At 45.8% G+C, this 14,550-nt stretch overlaps 2 protein-coding genes across 2 annotated transcripts in view; both read right to left on the bottom strand.

Moving 5' to 3' along the window:
• Positions 1-14,550, bottom strand: part of LOC128757677 (class I histocompatibility antigen, F10 alpha chain-like) — a 69,920-nt gene that overhangs the window by 30,246 nt on the left and 25,124 nt on the right. The window lies entirely within an intron of this gene.
• On the bottom strand, positions 3,898-10,385 carry LOC128757675 (class I histocompatibility antigen, F10 alpha chain-like). The gene is made up of 8 exons (XM_053863153.1): positions 10,222-10,385; positions 8,733-8,999; positions 7,394-7,672; positions 6,538-6,834; positions 6,077-6,184; positions 5,173-5,190; positions 5,001-5,062; positions 3,898-4,917 (listed from the first exon to the last, which is right to left on the bottom strand). Exons 1-8 carry the CDS (start codon positions 10,271-10,273, stop codon positions 4,813-4,815), a joined length of 1,188 nt encoding a protein of 395 aa, XP_053719128.1. The 5' UTR covers positions 10,274-10,385; the 3' UTR covers positions 3,898-4,812.

Below are 14,550 nucleotides of genomic sequence, written 5' to 3'. Positions count from 1 at the left end.
GAGCTCACAAGTGACCGGCGGCCGTATGCTCTGGACACTTGGGTGAAGAGAGGAAGCAGAAATGATTGGCATTTCCGAGTCAATGACCATTGGGGGTGCACACAGGGTGGCCAATCAGATGTTGGAGGGTCAGGGGGACCCCTGTGCCACCATGGAAGACCTGCCACTGTGTCTATGTGTGTGAGCTTGATTTTTTTTTTTTTTTATCCAGTCCGTAAATTATTCTTTTCTTCCACATGTCTGCATGTCTGTCCCTGTTGTGAGAAATTCTAACCTCCAGTTTGGTTGAATCGTTGTTTCACAACTTGAATGTTGTTCTTTAAGGCCTGCTGGTGACTGAAGAAGCTCTCACTCTCTCTCCTTAAATAACTTGGATCATCAGCGATGACTTGTTTCATCCAGTCCTGTTTGAGTTCAACTCTCCTGCTGTTGCTGTCGTAATGAATGTACTGAACGTCGTCCACCAAACCAACAGCCATGAACTCAGGGAAGTTTGGAACTCCAGATGATGCGGTATAAAAATTCCTGAGTGAATGAAACGCTGTGGAAAACAACAGACAACATGTCAAATGTTCGAGGTGTCACAGCCAAAGCATTTCTCTGCTGACATGATGATGTTAAACTCTAAATCAACTGCAATTGGAAATATTTAAATAAGTTGGTAAAATAGAGGTAAAAACATTGCAACAACTCGACAATAACAGCACTAATAAAGGTAAAATCATAACAGGAATGTGATGATCATGTAAGGTCTGAACTCAAATGTAAATAAATACAAATACACCATGTCAACAATAAAGTCAACAACAATAATCAAATGCAATGTTTACCCTCAGGTCAATTGTTGAAATACAGCCATGGCCACAAACAAACCTTTCCTGGGTTCTTTTTGATGTAAATATATCTGTCTTTCATTGCGCTCCCTCAACAACAATATGTTTGAATACGTATTGGCATGAGAGCCATCTGAGATCACTTAAACACTGTAGACACGTCTGTCCTCCATTGACTCCAATGCATTGCAGGAGTTGCTCAACCTGTACCAAGATGGCCGCCCGGTAGGCACGTCACACCAAAGGGAGATAAAGTTGTCAACCGTGGATCAGGTCTGAGCGGCCAAGGGTCAACTGGAACTCACCCAACTATCTATAAACGCATAGCTTCAAGCGAGGCAACCACTTTGCGTACTTTAGCAAGTGATAACTTTGTAATAAAAACATGTACATTTTTAAGTCTTACAGTTCTATATTAGTATGTGAAGTTTGATTACTGAAGAAAAAAAGGCACAACTGCCTGCCGTTATAAGTGAAAGTAAAAGCAAAAGAAAACCCAATGAATTCCTTCCAGCATCGACACATCAAGGCTCAAAAGAAGCAGACCAACATTGAAATGATGAAGCGCACTTACCTGCAGCAGCAGTGTGGATCTCCAAGAAAAACAGAAAAACCAAATGTATCATCTTGATCCCATGAGTCAGAGACTGGAGTCACCAAGTCTCATGTCGGAAACATTCCAAGGTCCAAGTGTGTGACCAAGGTCCAACAACAGACATGAGGAAGTACAGGAGGAAGCGTATATCCTCTCATCTGTGCAGTGAAATTATTAAACAAGGTGAATCTTTCTTGTGAAAAATATCGAGATATAGGTTGCGCTGTACCTATGTTGAGCTGGAATGTCCAAATCACATCACCTGCTCAATAGAAAGAAGATATTTTCTTCCATCAAACGAATGAAAACTTCAACAGAGACTACCTCTCTCTACCTCTTGTCGATCTGCTTTGATGCTGTCCTGGACACGGCGTCTGAAAATGCTGTCACCATGAACACTATAAACCATAAACAACCGGAGTGAGGAGAGAGGTGCACCTTCCTCACTGAAAGTACAGACACTACTTTGAACTAGTGTCTGCTGTTGATGACAGCATTGACCCTGCAGGGTCCACCAACGCGCAGAGATCACCAGGTAAAGGGAGCAACAAAAGGAGCCTTGCAAATTGTGTTGAAATGCGGATTCAAAACTATGTTCCATTTTTTAATCATTTTTTAATTAAATTATTTTTTTTATTTAATTAAGAATATTTTAATCATCTTGATAGGTCGGGTTAAACCATCATGAAGTGCTTCGAGAGGGTGGTGAAGGACCACATCGTCTCCATACTCCCCGCATCATTCGACCCGTTCCAGTTTGCGTACCAGCCGAACCGCTCCACTGAGGACGCCATCTCTACTGCTCTCCACCTGAGCCTGGAGTACCTAGAGAAGAAGAACGCTCTGGTTCGGATGCTGCTCCTGGACTTCAGCTCAGCTTTTAATACCATCATCCCACAGGACCTGGTACATAAATTGGAGCAACTAGGAGTGGAGACCTCCATGTGCAACTGGCTGCTGGTCTTTCTCACCAACAGAACCCAGTCTGTCCGAGTAGGAAGTAACACGTCAAGTGTCATCTCCCAGAACATCGGCTCCCCTCAGGGATGTGTCCTCAGCCCACTGCTGTTCACTCTGCTGAACTACAATTGTCGCCCCAAGTATAGCAGCAACCACATCCTGAAGTACGCGGACGACACAATGGTTGTGGGTCTCCTCCAGGACAATGATGAACTGGCCTACAGGGAGGAGGTGCAACATCTGGTGGACTGGTGTGAGACGAACAATCTGGCCCTGAATCTCGACAAGACAAAGGAGATTGTCGTGGACTTCGGGAGATCAAGACACAGCCATGCCCCTCTTTACATCAACGACAGGGCTGTGGAAGTGGTGAGTACAACCAAATACCTGGGTGTGCACATCACAGACGATCTTGGCTGGTCACTCCACACCTCCTCCCTGGCAAAGAAGGCACAGCAGCGTCTGCACTTCCTGAGGCGGATGAGAAGAGCTTCCCCCCCCCATCCTGACCACCTTCTACAGAGGGACAATCAAGAGCCTGCTGACCAGCTGCATCTCCGTCTGGTCTGGGAGCTGCAGTGCATCAGACTGGAAGTCTCTGCAGAGGGTGGTGAGGACAGCGGAGAAAATCATCGGGACCCCGCTCCCTGCCATCAAGGATATAGCAGATGTTCGCTGCTTATCCAGGGTACAAAGGATCATCGCGGACTCTACTCATCCAAACTATGCACTGTTCTCCCTCCTGCCATCCGGCAGACGGTTCCGTAGCATCCGATGCAGAACCACCAGATTCAGGAACAGTTTTGTTCCTGGTGCTGTCAGGTTGCTGAACATTGGACAGTAGCTGCAATACTGTTTATTTGTTTAGTTGTACATCTCTGGACTAGCACTTATCTATGATTATTATTATTTATCTATTTATCTTTGGACGTTTCGTTTTGTCAGACCAACATTTCGTTGCCATCATATAGTAATATGTTTTGTGCAATGACAATAAAGAAAGTCTAAACCATGCTTATGATAGATTCTTTAGAGATTTAGAAGATTTTTTAGAGTTTTCGAGATTGTTTTGTCTTTGGTGCAGAAACGGTACGGTACGGTGCACTTAGGTGCAGCTACTGCCTACTGCCAACAGGAGACGTTACACATTGAGACTTGGTTACCTTGTGTCTTGTAGTTGGATGTCTTGCAATAAAGTAGTGAAATAAAAATTTGGATTTTGCATATCCTACATTTTTATTGTATAAATGGCAAAATATCACTTTGTTTTCCATACTCTGATTTGTTTCCTTTTGTGAGTGATTTTTGGTACAATGCGTACAAAGCTTGAATACAAAGGTAAAAATCAAAACGCTGGACCCCTGAGGGTTCAGGTCAAACTGGGTTTATTAACAGCCGCCTCACGTACGTCCACACACCGAAGCTTTTTAATATATTTTGGATTAATAGACACTATATCACAGGAATATGGAGGAAAGGAACTGAGTACAAAGTTTCTCTTTAGACAGACATAGACTTTATTCATCCCAACATGGGGAAATACAATATTGGTTAAGCAGCAGACAGGGAGAAGACAATAGATAATATACAATCCATCTGAACATTAAAACTATAAAAATACCCCCAGGTTCTAAGCTTCATTTGCACAAGAGAACTAATCCCAACTACTGGTGATCAAAGACAGTTTTGACTTCAAAATATTCAAAAATCAGTTCCTCATCTCGGCATTACAGTCACCAGGAAACACAATATGCTCAAACTCTTTAAACCTTGATATATTCAACCTTAACAGGGAAAAGTGATTCAATAAAAATTCACATTCTTCCAAAATGTATCGATCTTTTTCAAGCCATGACAGTGTTTAAATCCAAACATTTGTTGACGTGTTAGACTCTGTTGTTTCATCCAACATACGGAGGGGTGAAGCACCCAGACTTGCTACACTCCACCTTCTAAAGTCGAAACTAATGGGGGCCATGGGTTTACCCCACTTCTGCTCTTGCTATTGGGCTGCTACTTTACGGTGTATCACACACTGGTCATACTTCAATAACTGAACGTCCCATGTGGGTTCAACTGGAGCAGAACACTGTGAAAAACACACCTCCACCAGCCTTAATGTCTTTGGCTTTTCCGCTCCCTTCAAATAACATATCTGACTGTGAGCCACACAGGGAACATCTGGTGCCATCTGGAACAGTTATTGAAATCCTCACTTTAGACCCTCTGTCATTGATGGGGCCTTTCATGAAGGGCACAGAAAGGGACCACAGGAATTCAATGGTCTTTCATTGATGGCATTTTCAGCAGTTTTGAACAACTCTCTACTTTTACAGCCAAACTTTTACTGATAGCTATCTTCTCTCTGTGATTCTGAACTCCCCCCAGAATCCTGAGTCTAATCTGATGGACAACATCTTGGACCTACAGCTGATGTCGATGTTTTTCACACGTACAATATTGCAGTCGGTGAGTATAATGCTGAGGACGTGTTGTATTGAGAATGACATCGTTCCATGATTCATCAGTCTGGGATGGGTTACAAAAAAACAAGTTTACACCACTGTTCTTGACTGAACCTGAAGCTCAAAGGTCCACGAGAGCTCACTTACCTCGTGCCAGTATCTGCGGATGTCTGCCGCTGGGAGCAGCTCCCCCATAAAGATGTTGTTGGCTGAAACAAGAGAGTTGATCTGAGCTCACAGCCTGATCACACAGGAACCATCACTGCAGTCAAGGAGGATCAGTGGATGGTGGTGATGACAGTGAAGCAGCTGTACTTACAAGATGGAGGAGCTTTGGCTGGAATGAGAAGAACAACGGGCTGGTTACTGTCAGGAACATGACAGGACTCACAAGACTGGTGAAGGTTCCAGCAACTTCAGCACTGTTCTGGTGGAGCTCCATTATTTTCCCGCCTACTCTGGTTCTCTGGAGGCGGAGCTAGTGGGCATTTCCTCCGACAAGTGGTGACGTCTGATACGTTCATTATTGGCAGTCAAATTCCATTTCTTGTGATGTTGTGATTACGTTCAGACAATTTCCTTCCTTTAGTGTATGACACACCTTCAAAACATCTGAGCTCTTCACATGCTGTAGTTAAGAATTATATAATGTGTTCGCTAGCACTTTAATGTGAATATGTTCTGCTGTTTGTGTGTTGTGTGACAGACGTCAGTATTGGTTGGTAGAAATGCACAGTAGCCCCGCCCCCTGAAAATTTGAGTAGCTAAGAAAATAATTTACCTTAAATGGTATCTTGCTTTGTGACTCTTGTGCCATGCTTGATAGCATGCTAATGCTAAAGTGGGATTTTAAGTTAGTTCAAACTCAATGTTGCAATATACATTGCAATATTTTATTATTTATTCAAATGCTAATCGCTAGTGCTAAGCTAAAATAGTTACATTGTTGACGCTTCACGAACTGCTGAGCTAAGTTTGAATTTGTGTCTGTTGTGAAGATTTTCAACCTGATTCCAAACATGAAAAACTGAGATCATCTGAGTCCACATCAAACCCTGAGGCCAACAAAGGAAGAGAGAAGTTCCAAGAACACCTTGACAGTGTGATCGCCCCCTGCTGTCCATTCAAACTGCTGTGATCTTTGCCTCCCATCTTTGTGTTCCAGTGTCATGTTGTGTCTCTCTATGATGCTCCAATAAACTCATCTGTGTGTGACTCCTCACCAGTTCTTCTTCTTCTGTAGACGAAGAACTCAGCAACCATCAGACCAAGTACGACCACAGCTGCCACCACAGCTCCGACGATGAGCCCCAGGTTCAGGTCGGGCTCTCCTGGAGACACAATGACAAAACAGCATCACCACGTCAGAGTGTGGCTTCACACAGGTCACAAGGTGAAAGACTTTGGACATGAAGGTTGAAACAATGTGGGAGGCTCAGTCCAGATCCAGGTTTCCGATCAAGTCTGTGATGAAAGCAACACACTCCAACAGCTGGACAACATTCATCTTCAGTCACACAACACACTTGGAGAAGGTGCTGGGACACTAAGAAGACCCCCTAAATGAGGAGGTGGAACTGGTCCTGAGCTAGAATGAGGAAGTCCTGCTGCTCTCCAGACTCAGCTCTTCACGTCTACGGTGAGACCATGTGACCTGCTGAGAACAAAGATGGATGAACCTTACTGTTGGTCCAGATGTCTTCTTTCCTCAACGGGGTCACCACGTCCTCCATCACACCAGCCAGCTGGAACACACAGCTGTAGTTTCCCCAGTCCACGGACGGGTCCGACAGTCTGAGCTCGGCCCTCATCTGGAAGGTTCCGTCAGGGTTGGGAAGAACCTCTTCCACGTCCACGTCTTCGTAAAGCTCCTCTCCGTCTTTGGTCCAGAACAACATGGCTCCTGCGGGGAAGAAACCTGTGGCGTGGCAGACGATTGGAGAGGTGGGCTTCTTCTGGAGGAGAGCCACTCTTGGAAGCTCTGGTGAAGACAGAAGATCCAGGCTCAGACGAGTTCTCTACACCAGTGACACCAGGACCTTCTTCATATTGTTGCTGAGTCATGCTCTGAAGATTCTCTGCCTCACAATCTTGTGGACTGAAGTTGTGTGTCAGTGTGTGGTGTGTGAAAAGTGCTGCACTGAGGTGTGAAGTCAGACGGTGATGGAGAGTGTTGTGTTGTGCTGCTTCAGTGGCTCTGAAAGTGCCACTGCTGTCTTTGCCTGGGACTCAGTCTGCTCAGAAACACATGAGTGAAGAAACATCTCCAGAGACTCACGTGTCAACGTTCAGTGACGACTGAAGACAAGAAAAGAAAGTCATGCAGCAGTGATCTGAAGGAGGAAAGTCCAGACTGAGTTGGAGTCAGAGAGAAAGTCTTTGCTTCCCATTGTCAAACACTGGTCCCAGCCAGCAAGGGGAACAGGCTCCCGCAGCAGTCCATCACGGACACACACAGACAGGAAGGCAGTCACAAGCACATTCATGTTTGGAGAGTCAGGAGAGGAAGAGGCAGTGAAGCCTCAGGTCATGTGACCTACCTGTTCTCAGCAGGCGGCTCTTGCCGTAGTTCAGATACTTCTTCAGCCACTCAGGACAGTACTGCGTCAGGTAGTTCTGCCAATATTTGTTTCTACCCTCATAACTGTCCCACTTGTGTTTGGTGATGACAGCCTGTGGACTTGCAGCGGTCCATGTCAGAGTCTTCAGGTCAAACGCGATGAGGTCTTCTCCATCATAAGCATCCTGATAATAACCTCTGACCTCTCTGGTCTCATCGTCCCACTCACAGCCATACATCCTCTGATACGTGTGAACCCCTGAGAGAGAAGAGCAGCAGAGTGAGAGCTATTATCAACACACGCAAGTTAGTGTGACTAACTTTTGGGGAACATCCCACTGACATCATGCTTTCCCTCGTCTCTCTCGCTAAACCAAGGCTCCTTCTTCTGTTGCTGAGAGGTTTTCACTGAACAAGCAGAAGCTCACAGCAGCATCCTGACTCAGTCCTCCACTTCACCTCCCCAAATCAACTCAAGTGTTGAGGATGTTTGGACTCGGTGGGAGGGAGAGAAGCTTCCAGTGGAACCAGTGAAGATCAAGAGATCCAGAGGTTCTTTGAGGAAGTGAAAACTGAGTGGATTCTGTCTCATGTTGCTGTGTTTGTTCAGTCCAAGTCTCTGATGTTTAGAAGCAGCAGCTGTTTCTAATGTCACTGAGAAATCAATGGCAAGTCAGGTGGGGCCTCTTTACAGTGGAGTGAGATGGGAACTAGTGACCCTGAGACAGAAGCTCTTGGACCATGTGACGGCTTCTGACCTGACCCGTGTTCCTGCTTGCTTTCCTGACAAACTAGGAGGCAGCAGTGAGTTGGGAGTCTCAGCATCTGAACCTGACGTCTCCCCAAAGCTCTTTGAGGAGCAACAGGTGGTGTCTTCCTCTGTTCCACCTCTGCTTCAGCAGGTGTTCAGAAGTCAGGAAACATCTGAGCCTTCATGCAGAATGGAAGGTCAAAGGTCCAAACTGCAGCTGAGAGGAGAACCTTGTTCCTGATGAGAACCTGAAGCCACATTGTTGTCTGCTGATCATCTGGTCAGGTCTGGTCTTCAGGTTTCCTCTGTTTGGATTCATCATCACATCAGTGTGAACTTGTACTTATACTTGTGGGGACTTGGTCGGTCTCCACAAGTTTAAGCCTCAATTTGAGGATTGAAACTTCAAAATAACTGGGTTCCAGTTTGGTCCTGGATCAGGTGAGCCATGTGTTCTGGATGGTTAGGTTTTGGGGGAGAGGCTGGGGAAAGGGTGATGGCAATGAGAGGTCCCCACAAAAATGGTGTAATAACAATGAATGTGTGTGATAGAAAGAGAAATTCAAACCTCCAGTTTGGTTGAATCGTTGTTTCACAACACCAATAGTGTTCTTAAACTCCTGCTGTGCACCATTGAAGTTCCCTGTCTCTCTCTCTAAATAACTTGGATCATCAGCGATGACTTGCTTCATCCAGTCCTGTTTGAGTTCAACTCTCCTGCTGTTGCTGTCGTAGTGAAGGATCTGAACGTCGTCCACCAAACCAACAGCCATGAACTCAGGGAGGTTTGGAACTCCAGATGATCCAGTGTAAAAATACCTGAGTGAATGAAACACTGTGGAAAACAAGAGACAACAGGTCAAATCCTCCAGGAGTCACAGCCAAAGCATTTCTCTGCTGACATGATGACGTCATCGTCCGTCTGATGATATCACCAAGGGACGAAACCAAAACACTACCATGCCAATCATTAGTCACATTGCATTTCTGGCTATGACTGTGTTTATCTCACGAAAATCAATCACATAAATCAGTCTTCTGTGTTTGTATTAATTTGATCAGATTTCCTGTTGGTTGGATGAGAGAATGATTCTTGTGTTTAGTGAATAATGCAGAAAACAAACTCCCTCCAGCCCTCAGAATTGCACACTAAATCCCAACTGCAGTATTGGAATTATTGATGTAATTTGTTAAATGAGGGGTAAAAACATTGCAACAACTGGACAACAACAGCACTAATAAAGGTAAAATAACCACAGGAATATCAATGATAGGAATAGTTGACAATGTCAGGTCTGAACAAAAATGTAGATAAATACAAATACACCATGTCAACAATAACAGCAACAAGAATGTATACGCTCAGATCAATTGTTTAAACAAACCTTTTCCATTTTTTTAATGTAAATACATCTGTCTTTCATTGCACTCCCTCAACTCGTTTGAATACATCTTCGAATGAGAGCCGTCTTAACACTGTAGACACGTCTGTCCTCCATTGAATCCAACGCATTGCAGGAGCAGCACGACTTGTATAGAGGTAAAATGGGTGCAAAAGCACATACCCGTAACACAAGACTCTCAGCATCCAAGCGTCAGAGGCACACGTGTAACTGCACATTTGTATCCGCAAACCACGAGGCACATATGTGGAATTGAAGATTTGAATTCTTAAAAAAACAACAATATGACACGTGAATACTCTCTAAGTTTACAGATGAAAGTTACTCAACATGAGCTCTTGAATCTGAGTGTTCTTGCATCATCATACCTGTTCTAAGATGGCTGCCCACGTCGGCAGCCATCTTATATATAAACGGATCACTTCAACGTCAACTTCACCAAGTGATAACTTTGGAATAACAAACGCATTTTTATTTAGATGTTTGTCAAGGTATTTGAGTGACTAATGCTGTGACCAATGAGAGCAGAGCAGTGGAAAAGGTAAAGAGTTCATGAAGAATGAGTTTCTGTGGAGTCTCCAACTCCATTTATCGCCGCACAGCTCTCAAACAGACCAACATTGACATGATGAAGCGACTTTGTTGCGCATTTACCTGCAGCAGCAGCGTAGATCTCCAGGAGGAACAGAAGAACCAAAAGTCTCATCTTGACCCGATGTTGAATTTCCCCATTGTGGAACTAATGAAGTCCACCTTATAAAGTCTCATGATTCGGGGACAGGAAAGTGCGTGTGAACAGCTCCGGCGACGATAACTGGAAATTCAGGTGAGACTCGTATGCAGATCCTCGTCTCCGCCTCCGTCCAGTCGAAACTGAAAGTAAACTTCCAACCAACTTTTACAGTGAGCTGCGCGTGGTGAAGCGCGCCCTCTGGTGTTCAAAGAGTGTCGCGCCAAATATAGCGATCAAAATGGAATCGTGTCTTAGACCATAAAAGAAATAATTCTGATGTAATAGCTGACAGTTGATTTAAATAAATATATCATTAGTATCGCCTATTATTTATAGTATTTTTGCGGAATATCTGTGTATTTTCACATCCAAGATCATAAATAATAAACATAAACATGATCACTTTAGACACTGTAAGGAGTTATATTTGTTGTTTGTCTCTGTCGCTACGCGTGGGTCCGTTTTATTTTGGAGGGGTAACGGAAATGTGGAACGGTTGATTGGTGTTGACAATAAAGGGAGCGGCAACGTTCGGGGCCGCTGTTCAATGAAACTATCTAGTTCTTGAGTCCTAAATTCCTCTTCTGCAGAACAGCTCGGCTACATTGGTGGCAGCGGTGGGATCCCGTGCGGGTGAGAATTCGTCGCTTAAGCAGCAGTGTGGAAGTTAGAGTTAGCACCTGCTAACCGCTGTAGGTCGTGTGAAGTTTTCAGACAGCACGTGGAAGAAAAATACCGTGTGTAGCCAGGTCGTTAGTTGTTCGAGAGCTTGGACCTGAGGAAGATGTGGGAACAAGTGGACGACTCAACAGACACCAAGTTCGAACGCCGTGACCGTAACTACTCAGGCAACATTCGCATCGAACTACCCCCGCCCTTCGCCGGAGACGAGGAGCAGGGCTTCCCATGCTGGGTCCGACAGTATGAGGTGGCCGTGAGTGCGTTGGTTGGGAATAATGACCAGGAATGTGAAGATGAACTGAGTCGCATTTTGCCAACTCGACTGACGAAAGCTGCCTTCCTACTGTGGGACAGCCTACCGAGGGCAGTGCAGAGGGACTATGCGGCCGTGAAGGCGAGATTGATGGAGGCGTTTGGTCATGGCTACTTTCTGGACCGCTTCAGAACGAATCTGTCCACCCGGATGCGTGCCCCTGGTGAGAGTTTGGACGTTTATGCTGCGGACATTAGTCGACTCGTGCATGAAGCATTCCCAAACTATGGACAGGTGGCACAGAGGGAGGAGAAGTACCGCCGGTTCTTAGCTGGACTTGACCCGGCTTTAAGAGCAAAGTGCCATGAACAGGGGGCAACAGATCTGGAAGAAGCTTTGATGATCGCGACCAGGTGCGAGATGGCCAGGGAAGCTTTAAAGATGGATTACGGGACCCCTTATCAACGCTCCTCCCCTGTTCTGCAAGCAGCTGGTACTGTGAATTCTATTTGTACACAGTCATCATTGGATCGTTTACTGGATGAGATGAGGGAAATGAGAGTGGAGATGAAGAAAATAATGGAGGAAAATGACAGATTGAGAAGGCAGGCAAACAGGAAAGAGTGTGAGTGGTCAAACCGTGGACGAAGGTGTAGATGCACTTGTGGAGAATTGGACTGTCAGTCAACTTTGTCCGACCGGCGCTGGCGGGAAAGGAACCGGGAACCCAGTCAGGAGAGAGTGTATAATGCTGGAGACCGAGGCCGGTCCCCCAGCCGGCGCAGTCCAGAGGCGACAGGTGGAAACACTCCGAGACGGGGAGGTGTGCGTTTTCTTTCTCCCAGGAGTGGAGAAGCGGGCAATCAGTCGGGAAATGCTCAGTAGCTGATGTTGTGGGCCAGACACCAGCTACAGTCACCAGGGGCCCTGAGTTACATGGAGACCTGCATCAACCCTCCAGGGAGCAACACTGCTGCACGTCATATATCAGGGGCAGCGTTGAGGGCACTGAAATGAACATTTTGGTTGACTCTGGCTCCACTGAGTCGTTCATTAGTGCAGATTTTCGCATGTCAGTTCCTTCTTTGCGCAAACGACCCCTACAGACTGCTGTTGTGGTGGCTCATGCTGTGAATGGACAGATGCTGGACACACTAGGCTCAATAACTGTGACTCTGCGCATTGGTGAGCACTCTTGGCAACAAAGGTTTTACGTGCTAAGGGAGTCATCCCAATCTGCAATACTTGGACTGGACTTCCTTATTTTGAATCACGCTCTTTTGGATTATACCCATCAAAGACTACAGTTATGGGATGTGGTCGTCCCCCTTATGCAGGACAAGGACTTGATCCCTTTATGTTGCAATGTCTCAGTATCATCGGACGTGACTTTGCCTCCCCTCAGTGAGACACTCCTGCCAGTAAGTGTTTCTACTGCTGTGGGTAGAGATAAGAACATGGACTTTGTGGGGTATCTATCTCCTAACTTACCTTCTACATGTGAATGTGTTGTGGCTCATACCGTTACTCACGTAAAAGATGGAGTCACCACTGCAAGAATCTTGAATCCAACAGATCAAGACATGGTGTTGAAGAAAGGCATGCACCTTGGTGAGTTTTTTTCAAGGAACGAGACCGAAGTGCTGTCACTTCCACAACCTCTTTGTGTGGCTGAAGCAGTGATGCCAAATAAAGACCGTATTATGGAGTCATTACGGGAATCTCCAGCTGAGGGGCATCAGAAGATCCAGTTGATGGAATTACTTGAAGAGTTCCAGGACATCTTTAATGTATCGAAAACTGTGGCAGGTAAATGTTCACTGGTAAAACACCATATTAGAACTGGTAATCATGCCCCACTTCGGCAACAAGCTTACAGAACTTCACCGGAGAAGAGAAAGGAGATTGACAACCAGGTGGCGACCCTTTTGTCTCAGGGGGTTATTGAGGAGAGCTGCAGTCCGTGGGCCTCACCTGTAGTGTTGGTGAAGAAAAAGAATGGCGACTGGAGGTTTTGCATTGATTATCGTCGCCTGAACAGTATCACCATACGAGACTCTCATCCTGTTCCCAGGGTGGATGATACACTGGATGCATTGGCTGGCGCTTGCTGGTTCAGCACATTGGACTTTGCAAATGGTTACTGGCAAGTTGAGGTGGCAGAAGAAGACAGAGAAAAGACAGCATTTTCCACCGGCAGGGGCCTCTATCAATGGCGCTCGATGCCTATGGGCTTGACCAACGCTCCTGCTACGTTTCAACGCATGATGGAGTTGGTGTTGAGAGGGTTGCCATGGCAGGTGTGTATGGTTTACCTGGATGATGTGCTGGTGTACAGTCCTACCTTCGAGCATCACCTGTTGACTCTGCGTGAGGTATTGTCCCGGATTCAAAAGGCAGGACTGAAGCTGAATCCTAGCAAGTGTCATTTTGCACAAAACCATGTGGTGTTCCTAGGACATGTGGTATCGAATCAGGGGCTCCAGCCTGATCCCCGTAATGTTGAAAAGGTCTGTTCATGGCCCACACCCCAAAATCCTACAGAAGTCAGGGCTTTTGTCGGATTATGTTCATATTATAGACGTTTTGTGAAAGACTTTGCCTTGCATGCAGCTCCACTTCATAAACTGACTTGCAAAGACACACCCTTCAACTGGACTCCCGAATGTGATGCTGCTTTTCAATATCTCAGAAAAGTGTTGACGTCTCCGCCTGTGGTATTGATGCCTGACTTTACACTTCCTTTCAAGGTGTACACTGATACGTCTTTGATGGCTGTGGGGGCAGTACTAGCTCAGGATCATGATGGGTTAGAAGGAGTGGTTGCTTATGCTAGTCAAGCACTAACCTCCACTGAGAAACGCTGGTCTACATTTGATAGGGAGTTGTGGCCGATTGTGTGGGCGGTGCGTCAGTTCAGACATTACTTGGGGTCGGCAGAGTTCACAATCTTCACTGACCACAGACCGCTATTGAACCTTCGTACTATGGCCATTGATAAAGATCCGTCTGGAAAGAGGGCTAGGTGGATTCTGGAGCTAGATCCATTTAACTGGGTCCTCAAATACAAAAAAGGAGAGTTGAATATTAACGCAGATGCTCTGTCGAGACGCCCTCAAGTCAGGTCGTGTGTGGTTGAGGGTGGTTTCTCACCGCAAGTCTCATCAGGGGTGAATTATGTCATGACTCAACCGGATGAGAAATCTTCTCCTGTTGATGCGGCATTATTGCACTCCTCAGCTGGTGCTTCGCTAAATGCAGAGCTGAATGCTGATGAACTAACAGACGTGCCAAGTTCTTTCCAACAAGAACTTTC

This window comes from Synchiropus splendidus, chromosome 4 (assembly GCF_027744825.2).
Source record: "Synchiropus splendidus isolate RoL2022-P1 chromosome 4, RoL_Sspl_1.0, whole genome shotgun sequence".
In the NCBI taxonomy this organism is placed as follows: Eukaryota; Metazoa; Chordata; class Actinopteri; order Syngnathiformes; family Callionymidae; genus Synchiropus; species Synchiropus splendidus.
This window is presented reverse-complemented; position numbering and strand designations above follow the sequence as displayed.